Source organism: Cibotium barometz, chromosome 3 (genome assembly GCF_041138505.1).
Source record: "Cibotium barometz isolate CiBa-2024 chromosome 3, ASM4113850v1, whole genome shotgun sequence".
Lineage (NCBI taxonomy): Eukaryota > Viridiplantae > Streptophyta > Polypodiopsida > Cyatheales > Cibotiaceae > Cibotium > Cibotium barometz.
In genome coordinates this window covers 41,935,335-41,951,492 of record NC_141048.1, presented here as the reverse complement: position 1 = coordinate 41,951,492, position 16,158 = coordinate 41,935,335, and the positions used below count along the sequence as shown (strand labels likewise).

General features: G+C 34.8%; 1 protein-coding gene across 1 annotated transcript; it reads left to right on the top strand.

Annotated features, from left to right (window-relative positions):
- The first annotated feature begins 4,337 nt into the window (after positions 1–4,337).
- LOC147640077 (multicopper oxidase LPR1 homolog 5-like) lies at positions 4,338–5,288 on the top strand. The gene is made up of 2 exons (XM_086824497.1): positions 4,338–4,400; positions 4,482–5,288. Exons 1-2 carry the CDS (start codon positions 4,338–4,340, stop codon positions 5,286–5,288), a joined length of 870 nt encoding a protein of 289 aa, XP_086680623.1.
- The last annotated feature ends 10,870 nt before the right edge of the window (positions 5,289–16,158 follow it).

The window sequence follows — 16,158 nt, the reverse complement described above, 5'->3', positions numbered from 1 at the left end:
TTTGATGTACCTAAGTACCCTCATTCCTTTCTTCCAATGACTCTCTCGTGGCTTGTTGGAAAACCTGCTTAACACACCAAAGATATCAGGTCTAGTGTTAGTGAGAAAAATGAAACTCCCCACCAACTTCTTGTGTCAACAAGTGATGAAGAATCCTCTGCGCAGAAAGCTTCATGTTCACTTCCATTGGCATAGACACAAGCTTGCAGTTTTTCATCCCAAATGCTTTTAGAATCTCCCAACCATACCTTTTTTGCAAAATGAAGATTTTACCTGACTCTTGCCAAACCTCAATCCCCAAAAAGAAATGCATAAGGCCCAAGTCTGTCATCATCACAAACTCATGGCTCAACATATCCATTGTCTTCTGGATCATCTCTTCATTGTTTGTGACCTAAAATGTTTAAGTCATCTACATACAAGACAACAAAACATTTTTCCATGCCTTTTTAGAACATACAAGTCAGCATCAGAAGAACTTCTTATAAACCCAATCTTTTTGAAAAATTGGTCTATCCTATGATACCATGCCCTTGGGGCCTGTTTCAATGCCTTCTTCAGCCTGCAAACTTTGTTTTCTAATTTGGGCATCTCAAAACTTGGTGTGGCTGAGCTACATATGCCTCCTCCTTGAGATGGTTGTGCAGAAATGCTGATTTAACATCCATGTGAAAGACTGGCCACTTTTTGTAAGTAGCCAAGGCAAGTACCACCTTGATAGTTGTCATACGAGCTGTGGTGGGAGAAAAGGTTTCATCAAAGTCGAAACCCTCTACCTATGCAAATCCCTATGCAACCAACCTAGCTTTATGTTTTTCAAGAGATCCATGAGCCTTATACTTAGCTTTCCAAGCCCATTTGGTACCAATTACCTTTCTGTTTGTTGGTGGTCGGTCAACTAGCTCCCAGGTGTTGTTCTTTATGATGTTGTCATACCCAGACTGCATCACAGCTTTCCACTTTGGATTTGCTAAAGCTTCATCCAAGGTGGTTGGCTCCTTCACTGTTCCCATTATCTCAGCCACATCACATTAGGAGTTTTTCTGGACTATGGAGGGCCTTGTAAGGATTCCTAATTTTAAGGGATTAAAGCTAAAAATGTGCATGCTTAAGGAGACAAGTGCAATGAATAGGCCTAGATTTTGGGCCCCTTCATAGACATCCCACCTCTAAAAGTAGGGGGACCCCTACTCCTCTTTACTTTCTCTCTCTACCTTTTTGAAAGTAGTGGCAAGCCTCGTAACTCCTCTTCTTTCCACCTCAACAATCTCGTGGGTAAAGTGGACCCAAAAAATGACTTTTTTTTCTTTTTTCCTTTTTATGAGCCTTAAACTTGACCCTAACCTATATATATACATAAAATCCCATTTTTAGCCTCATTATTTTCCCAAAATCTCACTTTCCCTTCACTTTTCCCCAAAATCTCACTTTCCCTCCAACTTTTTCCCAAATCTCATTTTCCCCAAAATCCTCAAAACTTCTCTACTTTCCACCTCAGCAATCTCGTAGGTAAGGTTGCCCCAAAATATGACCTTTTTTTTCCCCTTTTTTTTTGCTTGTTTTAAGCCTCAAACTTGCCCCCACTTATATACATACAAAAAATCCTATTTTTGCCTCATTTACCCAAAATCTCACTTTCCCTCCACTTTTCCCCAAAATCTCGCTTTCCCTCTACTTTTCCCCAAAATCTCGCTTTCCCTCTACTTTTCCCCAAAATCTTCTCTTTTTCACCACTTTGAAATTATCCACCTAGTTTCCCTTCTAATTTTTTGCACTACTCTTCTTCACTACTATAGCATCCATGGAAATCTTGGTATCTCTCCCTCCCTACCCTACACTTTGGGGCTAATTTATCTCCAAAACACTCATTTTTCTCTCCATTTCTCTCCTAATCATCTCTATTTAGTCCTCTTCTCTAATTTTCACCACGTCTCTTCACTAATTTATCCACCATGGAAGATTGGTAAAGGGTCCCTCCTACATTTGGTGTTTCGCTCTCCCTCCCCTTCCACTTCATCAATTATTATACATCTTTGATCTAGCATTGTATTCTATTTCACTAATCTTCTTAGCTTAGAATGGCATTATCTAATATAACCAACATACCCACTTCCTCACACATACGAAGATCTTGTGTGCATGTGACTTTGCTAGAAGAGTATGCACCCACAAAACAGAGTGACCCAAAGGATCCTCAAACTTTGAGTGAGCGTAGAGCAGCAGGCCTATTTAAAACAAGTAGATCTTTGGGTAGATGGGCACTTGTATCCCAATGATCCTGCCACGCATTATCATCCAAACTTCCATAATCTACCAACATTTCTTCAATTTGTGGGGAGAGGGGGGCATGGTTTATTAGGTTACTGCAAAAGATTATCAACACAAGAAAGCGGTAAGTTACAAGAGCTTTATAAGCACTTTCATGCAATGAACTCAACCATATATCATTTTCAGCATAAATCTCAAGCTTTAGATCAGTTGTTGCAGGGGAGCTCAAGGAATTGATTTCAAAAAAGGATGTAGAGTTTTCTAAGCTTAAAGATAGCATATCTAATTTGAAGAGTACCCCTGTTGGCCCAAGAGAGCATAAAAGGGGCCTCTCCTCAATAGAGACACTTGCACCTAAAGGCGGCGCTCGTAAGAGAAGAGTAATGGCAACCAAGTATGTTGTTTCATAAAAACTTTCACTTTGGTTTCACTACTGCAAATAGCCAAAATGCCGTCTTGGACTTATTTGTCCATTTGTTGTTTTTGTGTTTCATAAATTTTCACTTGATGCATGCGGCAGTACCTCCAATCACCAAAATCAAAGTTGTTTCGAGAGGCGGTCACTAATGAGGTATTGAAAAAATTTTCTAACTTTGTATCAGATATTGATATTTAGAGTTCTTGTGATGAAGTTGGTATTAACACAAGGGGCTATGAAGCCATACATCAACTCCTTAGGGATGCCCTGCGGAAGAATGGAATTATTGAAAATATATTTCCAGCTGCTCAAGCGGTAAGATTTTCAAAGAAGGTTAGTGATGCCGATATTATAGTGAAGTTAGGCTCATACCAATGTAGAAGACATAATGGTAATTCCTAGTTTGAAGAAGTAAGGGGGTCAAAAGAAACAAGCACACGGGAAAAAATCTCCCATGGTGAGTACAAGCGAAGTGGTTGAAGACAAAGGTTTTGCATATACAAGGTTCAACAATATATTTGTTGATTTGAAAAAGCTACAACAAGCAATGATTTCCTTCTACAAAGCACCTCAAGAGGGTGAGTATATCAGTTTATGCTTTTCCTTGTTTACTTTACCACCATGAAATTGTTGATAAAACTGAGTTTATGCTTTTGCTGCTTGTTTACTTGCCCATTCTACATAAGGGTGCAAGCAAGGGACAAATCTCTATAAGGTCGAGGATGAGGACAAGAACAAAGAATTCGAGGAAGAGTAGAACAACCAAGTCGAAGATAGAGAATGGGATGGAGGCATCTTGCAATGCCCCATGCTTGAAGAGCCAAATTGTTCGACGAAGGACGAAAGCTGGAATCCAATAATTGCTTTTCCACTTGACAACATGCACTTTTGTACCTTGCATGCATTTATGCGAATATTTGATCGCTTGCTCAAGCTTCATTTCCGTGTACTATGAGCTAGGAGCTATTGAAAAGACCCATGAGTGAACAGGTGGTGAGCGTTCTGGTTGCCAATGATGCCATAGGTACACCGATGAAGGAATGATTGTAAATTGGAATTCAAGCTAGATATCTTGGAGGATTATGATCAGTGATACTATGGTTTCATTAAAAGATTGCTTTAAAGACAACTGAATCTGTGAATCAAGCAATTTCATATTGGGTGTGTAAGTGGTGTGACTATCTTGAAGTTTGCCAGCTACTAGGGGGCCTGGGAACTCTTTTCCCTGGTACCCGGGGTAAAACATAACCAAATTCTTAAATGGATCCTATCACTACAGTGGTTGGGCGGTTGGCTAACCTGTGGGATTGGATGAGGTTAGGATGGACTCATGGATCCCTAAAATGAGACTCAATTCTGTTAATTGAAGTAAATCCCGGATAACCCTTGTTCTATGAAAAAGAATCAACGGTTGTGCCTCTTAATGAAGAAAAAAACGTTGGACTCTATGATCCAAGTGCAAGTCTCTTCCTTGATCTTACCATGAGACTTACGGGTTTGGTCAGATCAGTTTGGTTAGCTAAGGCTTTTGACTACGTTAGAATAAAATTATCCCGGAGGAATCGCCCATGCTTTCTGGGCGAGGGAAGTTTTTCTGGGCTTGGTTTTGGAAGGACTAAGGGACTACGTCTACCCGAACACGCAGACGCTGATGGCATTGTGGTATCACGACCACACGATGGGCATCACGCGGCTTAACGTGCTGGCCGGCTTAGTACCGCAAGCTGAACGTTAATTTGATTTATGGCCTCTCTGGAGAGTTTTGATCCTGCGTTCCTGTGTTGTTGTCTTGTAGGCACGGCGATACATGCCGGCGCATGTGCGGTGGGAGAACCACATCCCCGACGAACACCACTTCTTGCCGCAGACTATGTCAGTAGAGTGGGCGAATCCAAGCAGGGGTGGGGTGCCAGTTGTGGTGCACCTTCACGGAGCGGAGGTTCCCAGCATCTACGACGGCAATCCGGACGCATGGATCACGGCCATGAACGAGACGGGCCCGGCGTTTGTGACCCAAGACTACGTCTACCCGAACACGCAGACGCCGATGGCATTGTGGTATCACGACCACACGATGGGCATCACGCGGCTGAACGTGCTGGCCGGCTTGTCGGGCATGTACATTCTCCGGCCTACGGAAGAGGAAGAGCGCATTCTGGGGATGCCGGACGGCGCCCCTCTCGTCTTCAAGGACTGGCGCTTCTACCACAACGGCTCCATCAACCTGCCGGGTCCCGGCATCACCGCCCCCCTCAACTGGTGCCCTGAATGGTTTGATGTGTGGCTCGTCAACGGCAAGGTGTGGCCCTTCGTGCGCGTGTTCGCCAAGCCTTACCGATTCCGCATCCTTAACGCGTGCAACGCCCGCTTCACCGCCCTCTACCTAAGCAACAACAATCTCCCCTTCCTCCAAATCGGCACCGACGGAGGGTTTCTTTCTGAGCCCATGCTCGTCGACGACTACTTCATCTCCAGTCCAGGCGAGAGATCCGACTTCATCATCGACCAGACGGAAGTGTTGCTGCACAATGCACCCGACTCTTGGTTACCGTTCATACACGAGGCCCCAAACGCAAGTGATCATGAAGTTCGACGTCGTTGACGAGGATGGCCTCCAGGAAGGCTTGATCGAGCATCCCGACTACAGTCAAAAACAAGGTACCCTGCCTAACCAAAGTTGGTTGGGTCTGTCCTTATCCATGGGTTGCAAGCTACGAGTTTTTTTGTTTTTTTGTTTTTGCAAGCTACCGCATTTTCTTCCTCTGCGATTTCCATAATGTATATATCCCAAATTATCACAATAATTTTCCATAGATGACACATGGTGTCGGCTACTTCAGGAGAAAAATATAGGGAGGCCTTATATGATCACATGCTCATCATTATTGTCAATGGGCTAATGTTATACTAATGAGTTTATATTAATATGAGTACATGCAATTAATTAATAGATAATTATTGTTGTCCAATAATATTTTGGAGGTGGTGGAGGTCCTGCAACCTCTTGTATGAGAAATCACAATGGTCGCTCACATGACTACAAATCAACAAATATATGAGTACACTATAGGCAACATGACATGGGATGATCCTGTGGACATAGAGCCAATCGTGGGGAGCTTTGAGATCTGGGAGGTGATCAATTTATGGAGGTTTGCTCATAACTTCCATATGCACCTTGTTCAGTTCCAAGTCCTAAACGAGCAGGCGATCGACAGCGTGGCTTACAGAAACAACAAGTGTTCCATGAGAATACCATACCCAAAGAATGGCACATGTTTTCGAGGCTGTCCACACAGTCCTGCCTCATATTATCAAGGCTGGAAGGACACCTTCTCATTGTGGGGAAATTCTATGGTTCGTATCCTAATACATTTTGCAACAAGGGAAGGCAAAACTTTTAGCTTCGATCCAACTAAAGGACCCGGTTATGTGCTCCATTGTCATATTGTCCAACATGAGGATCACAGCATGATGAGAACCTACAGGCTCCATTATGATGACACTACAAACTATATGGCCAAATAAATGAGTGTTTTTTTCATCAACTCTATATCACTCCTTTGAAGTCTTTTGTTTTAGCAATCAACTACTTTGTGACTACCACCGCACCCAAAAATAAAAAATAAAAAAATTCTAGTACTTTCTTTTGCACAACTTCAAAAGTTGCATACATGGAGTGTATTTTACATTCTGGTTTGGTTGCATCGGTTCCTAGATTCGAACTCAAAATTTTTTATATAGGAGAATCACATTTTATGGGTGCTTAATTTGAGGATACGTCATCGTTTTGAGATTATTCATTTTTGGCGTATGTAAGAAACTTTTCTATGAAAGTTTTTTCATAATTATAAATAGAAGCCCCAATCATTGTTTTGAGTTTCTACTTGATTAAGATTTTTTCTCCAAGAATATAGAAGGTAAAACATAATTCAAAAAAAGTTTTATATTTTTCTTATATTTGCTTTGTCTACTTTTACATTTGCTTAAGTTTCCTTTATATGATAGTGTATTTTTCTTATATTTTCTTAAGTCTACTTGTACATTTATAAGTTTTATTTTTAAAAAATATTAAATTTATATAAAAATAAAACATATGTATTATTACATATGTCGAAGCCATGCTTTTGTATTTGTAATATTCTATTTTTTGATAATTAATTGTTGTTTAACATATTACATATACTTTCATTTTTACTGTTGTATTTATAATTATATGAAATTGTTACCTACATTTGTTGAAGCTTTGCTATAAAATATGTAGTTATATATTTACTTTATCTTTTACTATTGCATATATAATTATATTAAACCATAATGTACATCTATTTAGTTATATAATTTTACTCTTAGATATATATTTTCATTTGTTGAATTTTTTTACAATTAAGTGGATAATTATTATCATATAGGGTGGTTTCAAGTTTAAGGTGTCGAGTTTGTCCACTTAGGCACCCTATAAATATAAAAGAAAAAGGCATTTGTTTACCTTTAGTATAGCCAATCTCTCCTAGCTAGTGAAAGAATTTTCTTTCCAGTTTGTTTAATGGGACGTCAAATGCAAAAATGGGAATATAGTTGTATAATCTAATTGAAAGTCCTCATTTCTTTGGGTATAAAGTCAATGTATACACCTTGTTTCAAATTTGGATTGATTCTATAAAATACTAATGTCTTTTACATATAAACTCATAAGCGTTTCCCACTTTGGACCTTGGATCTTCACATAACATAGAGCTTAACTTGATTTCGTACGAAACTTTTAAGCTATTTCTCTGTTTTTTTAAATACTCAAGTTCTTTAAAGTGTTATAATATATGTCACTTTTTCCACCCTCAATAACTACCACTTAAAATAATCAATATTATAGATCAAAAGAGTAGTAGATAGTGAGACATTAGTAGAATATGGTAGTAAATCAAAATTACAAATCCAACAATTGGATTTTTAATGATCTCTTTTAAAATTCTTCCAAGTTATTAGAATGCTTGTAAATATTAATAATCTATTTAGAAAAATCACATTTTTTTGTAAATCATCTAAAACCTATATGAAATAGTGTACTTGTAATGGTGCATCCATGGAAAAAAATTTAGATCACTCTATGGAAAGAATATTTTTGATTAATTTTGATTAGTTAGCTAATTTATATTAATTTGAGTTATATTGGGTTAATTTTAGTGCTTGTGTATTTTCTATTAGTGGCTTGATCTCATTTGAGGTACCTTGTCTCTCGAACTTTACTCTCCAAAGATTATCCCATTTTAGTAGAAACTGGAGAAAATTGGACACCTTGATCATGTAACAACCCTAAATGTTTTGTGTTTGAAATTGAATGCTAAAATAACTATTAATTTTTTTTAATGTTTTATAGTTTTTACTATATTGACTATTTATATATTAAATAATATTAATTGAATAATAATGTATATAAATATTAGTTGAGAAGTATTAGACTTTTATAGCTTAAAGCATAATTAATGTAATTATTTTTTAAGAGTATTGTTCTATATTCTTAAAAAAATAAGAATATAATAACTCATTTAAAAAGAAAATTGAAAGAAAAAATTCTTAATATAGTATATATTTATAATATATTGAAAGTATATATAATATTGATACTCCAAGTCAATGTTCTTTCAATAATTTCAATGTGGTTATAATCCATTGAGGTGTGGAGTGAAATTTTGTACAAGAATTTAAGTTAATGGGAGGAATTTAGAAGTCCTGTGTAAATCTTCTGGCCATTCTTTTATTGGAGGAGGGACATATAATTAAAAACATCCATGTAGTATTGGAAATAATGTGGATAACTGTCAAAATCCTTCGCATGATATAAAGAGAGTTTTTTTTTAAATATTTACTCAATAATCTAAAGAACGTAAAAAGTTAAAAGAGTGTTTTTTATATTTACTCAACAATCTAAAAGAAAAAGAAATCAAAGTTGTGTCTTCTTTGCAGTTAGATATAGTAATGCCGATGAACTTTTGAATGAAGAAGAAAATGTAGCTCATGTAAGCACACCATCACAAAATCAATCTAATTTGCAAATAGAGAGAGGAAGTGGAGATATTAAACCTATAAGATAAAGTAATCTTAAAGCCTGATTTGAGAAGCAAAATCAATCTAATGTGCAAATAGAGAAAGGAAGTGGAGATATTATACCTATAAGATAAAGTAATCTTAAAGCCTGATTTGAGAAGCAAAATAATTTCTAATTGCAATTGAAATAGATGCAAAAATTATGGCATGTGGTATGCCATTCAATGTGATACAATGTTTCAAGATGCATGGATGTCGACTGCTCAAGCAGAGAATCTACTCTTCCATGTAATAACAAGATACATAACAATACTTGGACAAAATAGAAGACCAAGTAGAGAAAATCTAGAAAAGAATGGTATTTGATTGTACCTTATTATAGTCGAACCATTGGTTTCTAAAAGGTGATCCAAACCATTGGATCACCTTGCCTTAAGTGTCAATGTAAAGGCCCTAACCTTATAGGGTTATAATTTATCAAATTTGGCGGGAAAGAGTCTGAACAAGGGGAGCGCATACAAGACCTTAGATCAAAAAGTTTATAATTAATAGGCTTATAGGTTTGTTTATATAAATAGGCTTAAAGATATATATAAATAGGCTTATAGGTTTAATAGGTTAACTATAGTAACTTAAAGATATATAAATAGGCTTATAGGTTTAATAGATTAACTATAGTAACTATAGGTTTGATTATATAAATAGACTTAAAGATATATATAAATTGGCTTATAGGTTTAATAGGTTCACTATAGTAACTTAAAGTCTATTTATAGTTTATAATTATACTTTATATATCTTATTTATAAACTTTCTATAGCTATATAAATCAAACCTATTTATATATAACCTATATAATTTAAAGTTTATAAATAACCTATAGTGACTTAAATTATATACATTAACCTATATAATAACCTACAACTATAACTATATAACTTATAGTAACTTAAATTATATTAATATTTATAACTATATAGCTTATTATAGTAACTTGTAGTTAATAAAAGCTTATTTTAATGCTACTATATTATAGCTTATTTAATAAATATAACTGTAAGCTTATAAGTTTGATTATAGCTTTTATTATAGGTTAAAGTATATGTATAAATTCAAGGGGATTTTGGTACAAAGATAGGACAAGGAAATGTATCCATACTAGTGGAGGAATGTTTGAAAGATTTGGTCCTACCTTTTCCTACAATGGATACTTCATCTCTCCAAGACTCATTATGGAGTTCCGTTCAATGGCCAAAGATTATTTTGCAATCTACTATCATGAATGGCAACTTAATTTGATCAAACGAAAGCTATAGCGGTGATGAAGAAGGGGATCATTCTGATCCTCCAATTTACAGATGCAATTCCTATAACAAGCCTTGAATTTGAAACATTGATTTCTACCTTAGATTGTTAGGTATCAAGGACTAGGAAGATCAATTCACACATAAACCATGATTACATAAACACTTCTATTGCATTGAATGAGAGACTACAAGTTTATATAGATTTTTAGGACTAATGGAGTCTGACCTTTTTTCTAGATCCTTGGTTCTTCTCATCATGTGAAGTAGGTCTCTTCTTGGAGTAATTAGTTTTATTGATCTGCATTAGTTCCACCACATGGTAGAGCTAGACCTCAAATAATTCCAGCTCTACGATGTGGTCTCGGTAGAATACAGCTCTACCACGTGGTAGAGCAAGATCAAATGCAATTCTAGCTCCTTGGTTCTTGTCATGTGAAGTAGGTCTTTTCTTGGAGTAATTGGTTTTATTGATCTGCATGGTACACAGTTAGATCGATGCATTCTAGCTCTACCACATGGTAGAGCTAGACCTTAAATGCAATTCTAGCTCCACCACATGGTAGAGCTAGACCTCAAAGTATTTGATCTAGCTCTACCACGTGGTAGAGCTATATTCTACCTAGACCACATCGTAGAACTTTAAGGTCTAGCTCTACCATGTGGTGGAGTTAGAATGCATCAATCTAGCTGTACCATAAACCACGTTGTAGACCTAGAATGCCTAGAGGTCTAGCTCTACCATGTGGTGGAGTTAGAATATATTGAACTAGCTCTACTATCTGGTAACTATATCATGTGGTGGAGCTAGAATGCATCAATGTAACTATATCATGTAACGGAGCTAGAATTCATTGATCTAGCTCTACCATGTGGTAGAGCTATATCAAAATAATCTATCTAGACACCATGGTATCGCTAGAATGCTTTGAAGTCTAAGAGATCCAAGAAAGTTCCCACTGCTTCCAAAAATGCAGTCCAGAACCTTGAAGTAAACTTGGGATCTTGATCACTTACTATTCTCCTGGGTAGGCCATGCAATCTGAAGATTTCTTTGAGGAACACTCTGGCCACATCCACTGCAGTGTAGGTTTCTTTTACTGGGATCAGATGGGCAACTTTGGTTAGTCTGTCCACTACCACAAAAATGGAGTTGTAATCTGATTGCATTGAAGGTAATCTAGTAATAAAGTCCATACTGATACATTCCCACTTCGTCTGGGGGATGTCCAATGGATGTAGCTTCCCAGGCATTTTTACTCTTTCAGCTTTGGCTTTCTAGCATGTCAGACATTGATGTACATGATTCAGTACATCCTTTTTCAGACCAAGCCAAAAGAAGCTTTTCTTTACAGACATGTAGGTTTTGATGAAACCTGGATGTCCTCTATAAAACTGTCATGGGCTTCCTTCAGAATTTGATCCTTGGTTCCCTTGACGAAGGAATTAGGTCTTGCATTAGGGGAAGGTTGAGGTCTATAGGGGCCCTTTAAGCTGCCATATTATGATTTTAATGAATTTTTGTTAAAATGTTAAGTTTCTTTGACTTTAGATACCTTCTTATTCTTCAAATGGCTAGAAGTTTGAATTTCAAAGTTTCCTGCCAAAATTGAATTTAAAATTGAGTGGGCAAAACCATATCATGTGACATATCTATGGAAAGAGCTCAGCGAGTAGATTTTGGATCTCTAACCTCCGACAAATTTTGAGCTCATATGTAGAAGTTATGGATGTCCAAAATTTCAAAAACTTTCCCCTCCCCCACTTTTTGGAAATGAAAAGTACAAAAAGGCATCTTCTAGAGAATCTTTTGACCACCTTTAATCACCCAACATTTTCGTATACATGGCATCACATGATTGTCCCTTTTCATTAATAACCTTTTAATCACATGGCATCTTAAAGGGCCCCTATAGACCTCAACCTTCCCCTAATGGTAAATAATCAGAGTTTGGGTCTGGAAAGGTTCTTCCTAAACTATCTTTCTGGAAAAGTACTATTTCAATTTCTCTTTTTCTAAATTTCGTTCGACGAAAATTCGCTTACAGATTTCTAAAACATGAATTTATTATGAGGAATAAAATAATCATTTATCTCGATCTCCGACTTCGATAGTTTAATTGAATTTTCTCATTACCATCTTAGTGAATATGAAACGGTAGGATTTCTTCTCACAGATTATCTACTTATTCATTTTTTCAAATTTTGTGGAAATTAAACAGAGGATTAAGAGAACCCTTATTTAAATATAATCATTCTATATGCATCTATTTATGCATAAATTCTAATTCTGATGAAAGTCACACTTTTATCATCATAAAAATCATGAAAATCACTCTTTTAGAAAAAAATTCTTTCATGCAACCATTTATGCATAAAAATCATTTATGATGAAAATCACACTTTTAATATAAAAAATACATCTTTTATGCATACAAATCATTTATAAAAATCACTCTTTTAATATAAAAAATTTTCTTTTATGCATCCATTTATGCATAAAAATCATTTATGATGAAAATCACACTTTTAATATAAAAATTATCTTATAGGCATATGTTTATGCATAAAAATCATTTATGATGAAAATCACACTTTTAATATAAAAATTTATCTTTTATGCATATGTTTATGCATAAAAATCATTTATGATGAAAATCACACTTTAAATAAAAAAATATCTTTTATGCATATGTTTATGCATAAAAATCATTTATGATGAAAATCACACTTTTAATATATAAAGAAAATATCTTTTATGTATATGTTTATGCATACAAATCATTTATGATAAAAATCACTCTTTTAATATAAAAGAATTTCTTTTATGCATCCATTTATGCATAAAAAACATTTATGATGAAAACCACACTTTTAATATAAAAAATATCTTATATGCATATGCTTATGCATAAAAATCATTTATGATGAAAATCACACTTTTAATATAAAAAAATATCTTTTATGCATATGTTTATGCATAAAAATCTTTTATGATAAAAATACTATTTTAATATAAAAAAATTCTTTTATGCATAAAAAATCATTTATGAAAAAAATCACACTTTTACTATAAAAAAATATCTTATATGCATATGTTTATGCACAAAAATCATTTATGATGAAAATCACACTTTTAATATAAAAAATATCTTCTATGTATATGTTTATGCATAAAAATCATTTATGATGAAAATCACACTTTTAATATAAAAAATATCTTTTATGCATAAAAATCATTTATGATGAAAATCACACTTTTAATATAAAAATTATCTTATATGCATATGTTTATGCATAAAAATCATTAACAATGAAAATCACACTTTTAATATAAAAAATTATCTTTTATACATATGTTTATGCATAAAAATCATTTATGATGAAAATCACACTTTTGATATAAAAAATATATATCTTTTATGCATATGTTTATGCATACAAATCATTTATGATGAAAATCACACTTTTATAATAAAAAAATACTCTTTTATGCATACTTTTATGCATAGAAATCAATAATGATAAAAGTAACACTTTTATAATTTAAAAAATATTCTTTTATGCAAATAATCAAAATGCATCTTCTATGCATGAAAATGACACTTTTAGAATATAGAAACCATAAGGATTACTCTTTTAGAATGATAAAAGATAATACTTATTTCTAAATTTTAAAAAATTTTGCCATAACCTCCTTTGTATGGCTGACGATTTTTCAATTTTTAACTCTCTAAATTAATTAGAAGTTTACCAAGAGTATTTAAATCATTTTAAAGTAAACATTTTCTATTTATTTAAGACAAACATTATGAAAAACTTGATTTTATCCATTAATCATTCATCTAGGATAAAGAATAGTTGGATTTACTAAAGAAGAGAGGGGAATGCCTTTTTTTAATGAGGCATAACATCATTTTCATTATAGAGAAGACAAAAATCATAAAAAATCATAAAAAAAATAGAAAAGATAAGAATCTTCAACTTACATGGATAATTTGAGAGCTTTCCTTTGGCTTGATGGTTTGAGGATTCTACTCTTGTTTGAAACAAGAGTGGCCACCAATCTTTTAAAAGAGGGAAGGTAAAAAACTAATGAATTATGTGTAAAATTCACAGTTTTTGGCACTTGGGAGAGGCAGGGTAATAGTGAAAAACACTATTGAGTTTCAACAAAGGGGAAGGCTTCTATTTATAGGAAAAAGTGAGCTTCTAACCAAGCCAACTGATTCTAGAATTTTCCAGTTTAGTCCACTTTTTGGATCTAGTTGAAATAGGAGAGAGGAGAGATAAAAATATCTCACTATTTGGGAGTTTACAACTCATTCAAGCATGTGAAATAGGCGCCTCCTTCATGAGGGGAATTTCCCCATACTGAGGTGTCAAAAATACATCATTACTTCTAAATATCTCTCTTTTTTAACTATTAACCTTGACATCCTTAGTCAACTCTTCATCTTATGTGAGTATTTACTCATTTTTGGGGGATTTTTCTTTTATTCTTCCATTTACCTCCTTCCTACATTTGGATAAATCTTCTTGGTCCATAGGAACCTTAATTTAAAATTTTTTGAAAATCTGGACTCCTAGGGTAAGGCCTCTTGAACAAATTATACTTAATTTCTAATGCACCTTTTGGAAATCTTTTTGAACTTCTATTTCACGGGAACTTATTTTAATAAGATGAGAAATTTTTCTATCCAAAAATATTTAAAAACTGAATTATCACTCTCTAGAAGATTTTCTCTCTCTAGGCCAAAACTGGTAGAATAAGATCTTTTATATTTCTGAAGAGGGATTTGATTACAGGGGAAGATGTTGGACATCTTGAGAGGCTGGGGAGGAATCGTACAAGAAGCTACCCGCATGCCTAGTTTGCTACCAGCATGCATAGGTAGCTACAGGCATGCATTGGAAGCTACCGACATGCCTAGGTTGCTACCAGCATGCATTGGAAGCTACCGGTATGCATAGAATCCTACTTTCATGCCTAGGGTGCTACCGGCATGTATTGGAAGCTATCGGCGCATGCCTAGGTTTCTACCGGCATACCTAGGAAGCTACCGATGTGCATAGGAAGCTACCGACATGCCTAGGTAGCTACTGAAAAGCATCGGTAGCTATCAGCATGCATAGGAAGCTACTGGCATGCATAGGGAGCTATCATGCATGGAGCATGGAATAAATAACAAACCCTAATCTTAGAACCATAATCTTACAAACCTTATAACATGTAAAAGCATAAGAGAAGAAACATAGAAGAAAGAGATATCTTACCTTGTGAGGCTTCTTAGCAAACCCTAATCTTAAAAACCCTAAAACTTATAAACCCTGTAAAATCATGAAAGAAGAAACATACAAGAAATAGATCTATTATGAGGCTTGTATGTGTTGAAAACATACAAAATTAAACCAAGTCAAGAAAACAAAAGTATTAAGAAAAATAAAGATCTCTTACCATATGAAGCTTTAATAAAGCGCTCTTAATTAGGAGAAAAGAAGAATGGAAAATACTCATAATGGTTAAGCTTCAATAAGAAGGAAAAAAGAAGAAAAAAAAAACTTAAAAGAGGAAAGATAAAGGAAATACTCATAATAAGAAAGCTTTCATGGAAAGCTTGTTTGCATAGGAGATAAATTAAAAGGGTAGACATACCTTGCTTGAGCTTGAGGAGGACAGGGTAGGAGAGATAGAAGTGATAGATAAGGCATAAACCTGTAAAAAAACTCATAGTACAATTTTATTGTATTCAAAAGATAAAACTATGTGGCGGCAAAAGAAGCTACAAAAAAAGCGAGATATTTTTACAATATAGTAGCATTTTTTTGCTTTTGTACATGCTGCTTTGGGTAGCGAAATTTCGTTTGCAAAAAGTGCTACGCAGCAGCAGAAAACGCTACAGAGTAGCGATAAATCGCTACTCAACATGGTGAAAACCCCTGATATTTTCCTTCTAAAAACGTTGCAAAAACGCTACTAAAAATTGCTATTATGCTTTCGATGTGTTGTAGTGACCAGCTGAGGAGGGATGGACTACTTTTTAACAGTGTTGTATTCACCCGAACAATTGGTTTGTTTCTTTATATCCACTAATAGAAGGATCATCACAAGAAGATGTAGACCCC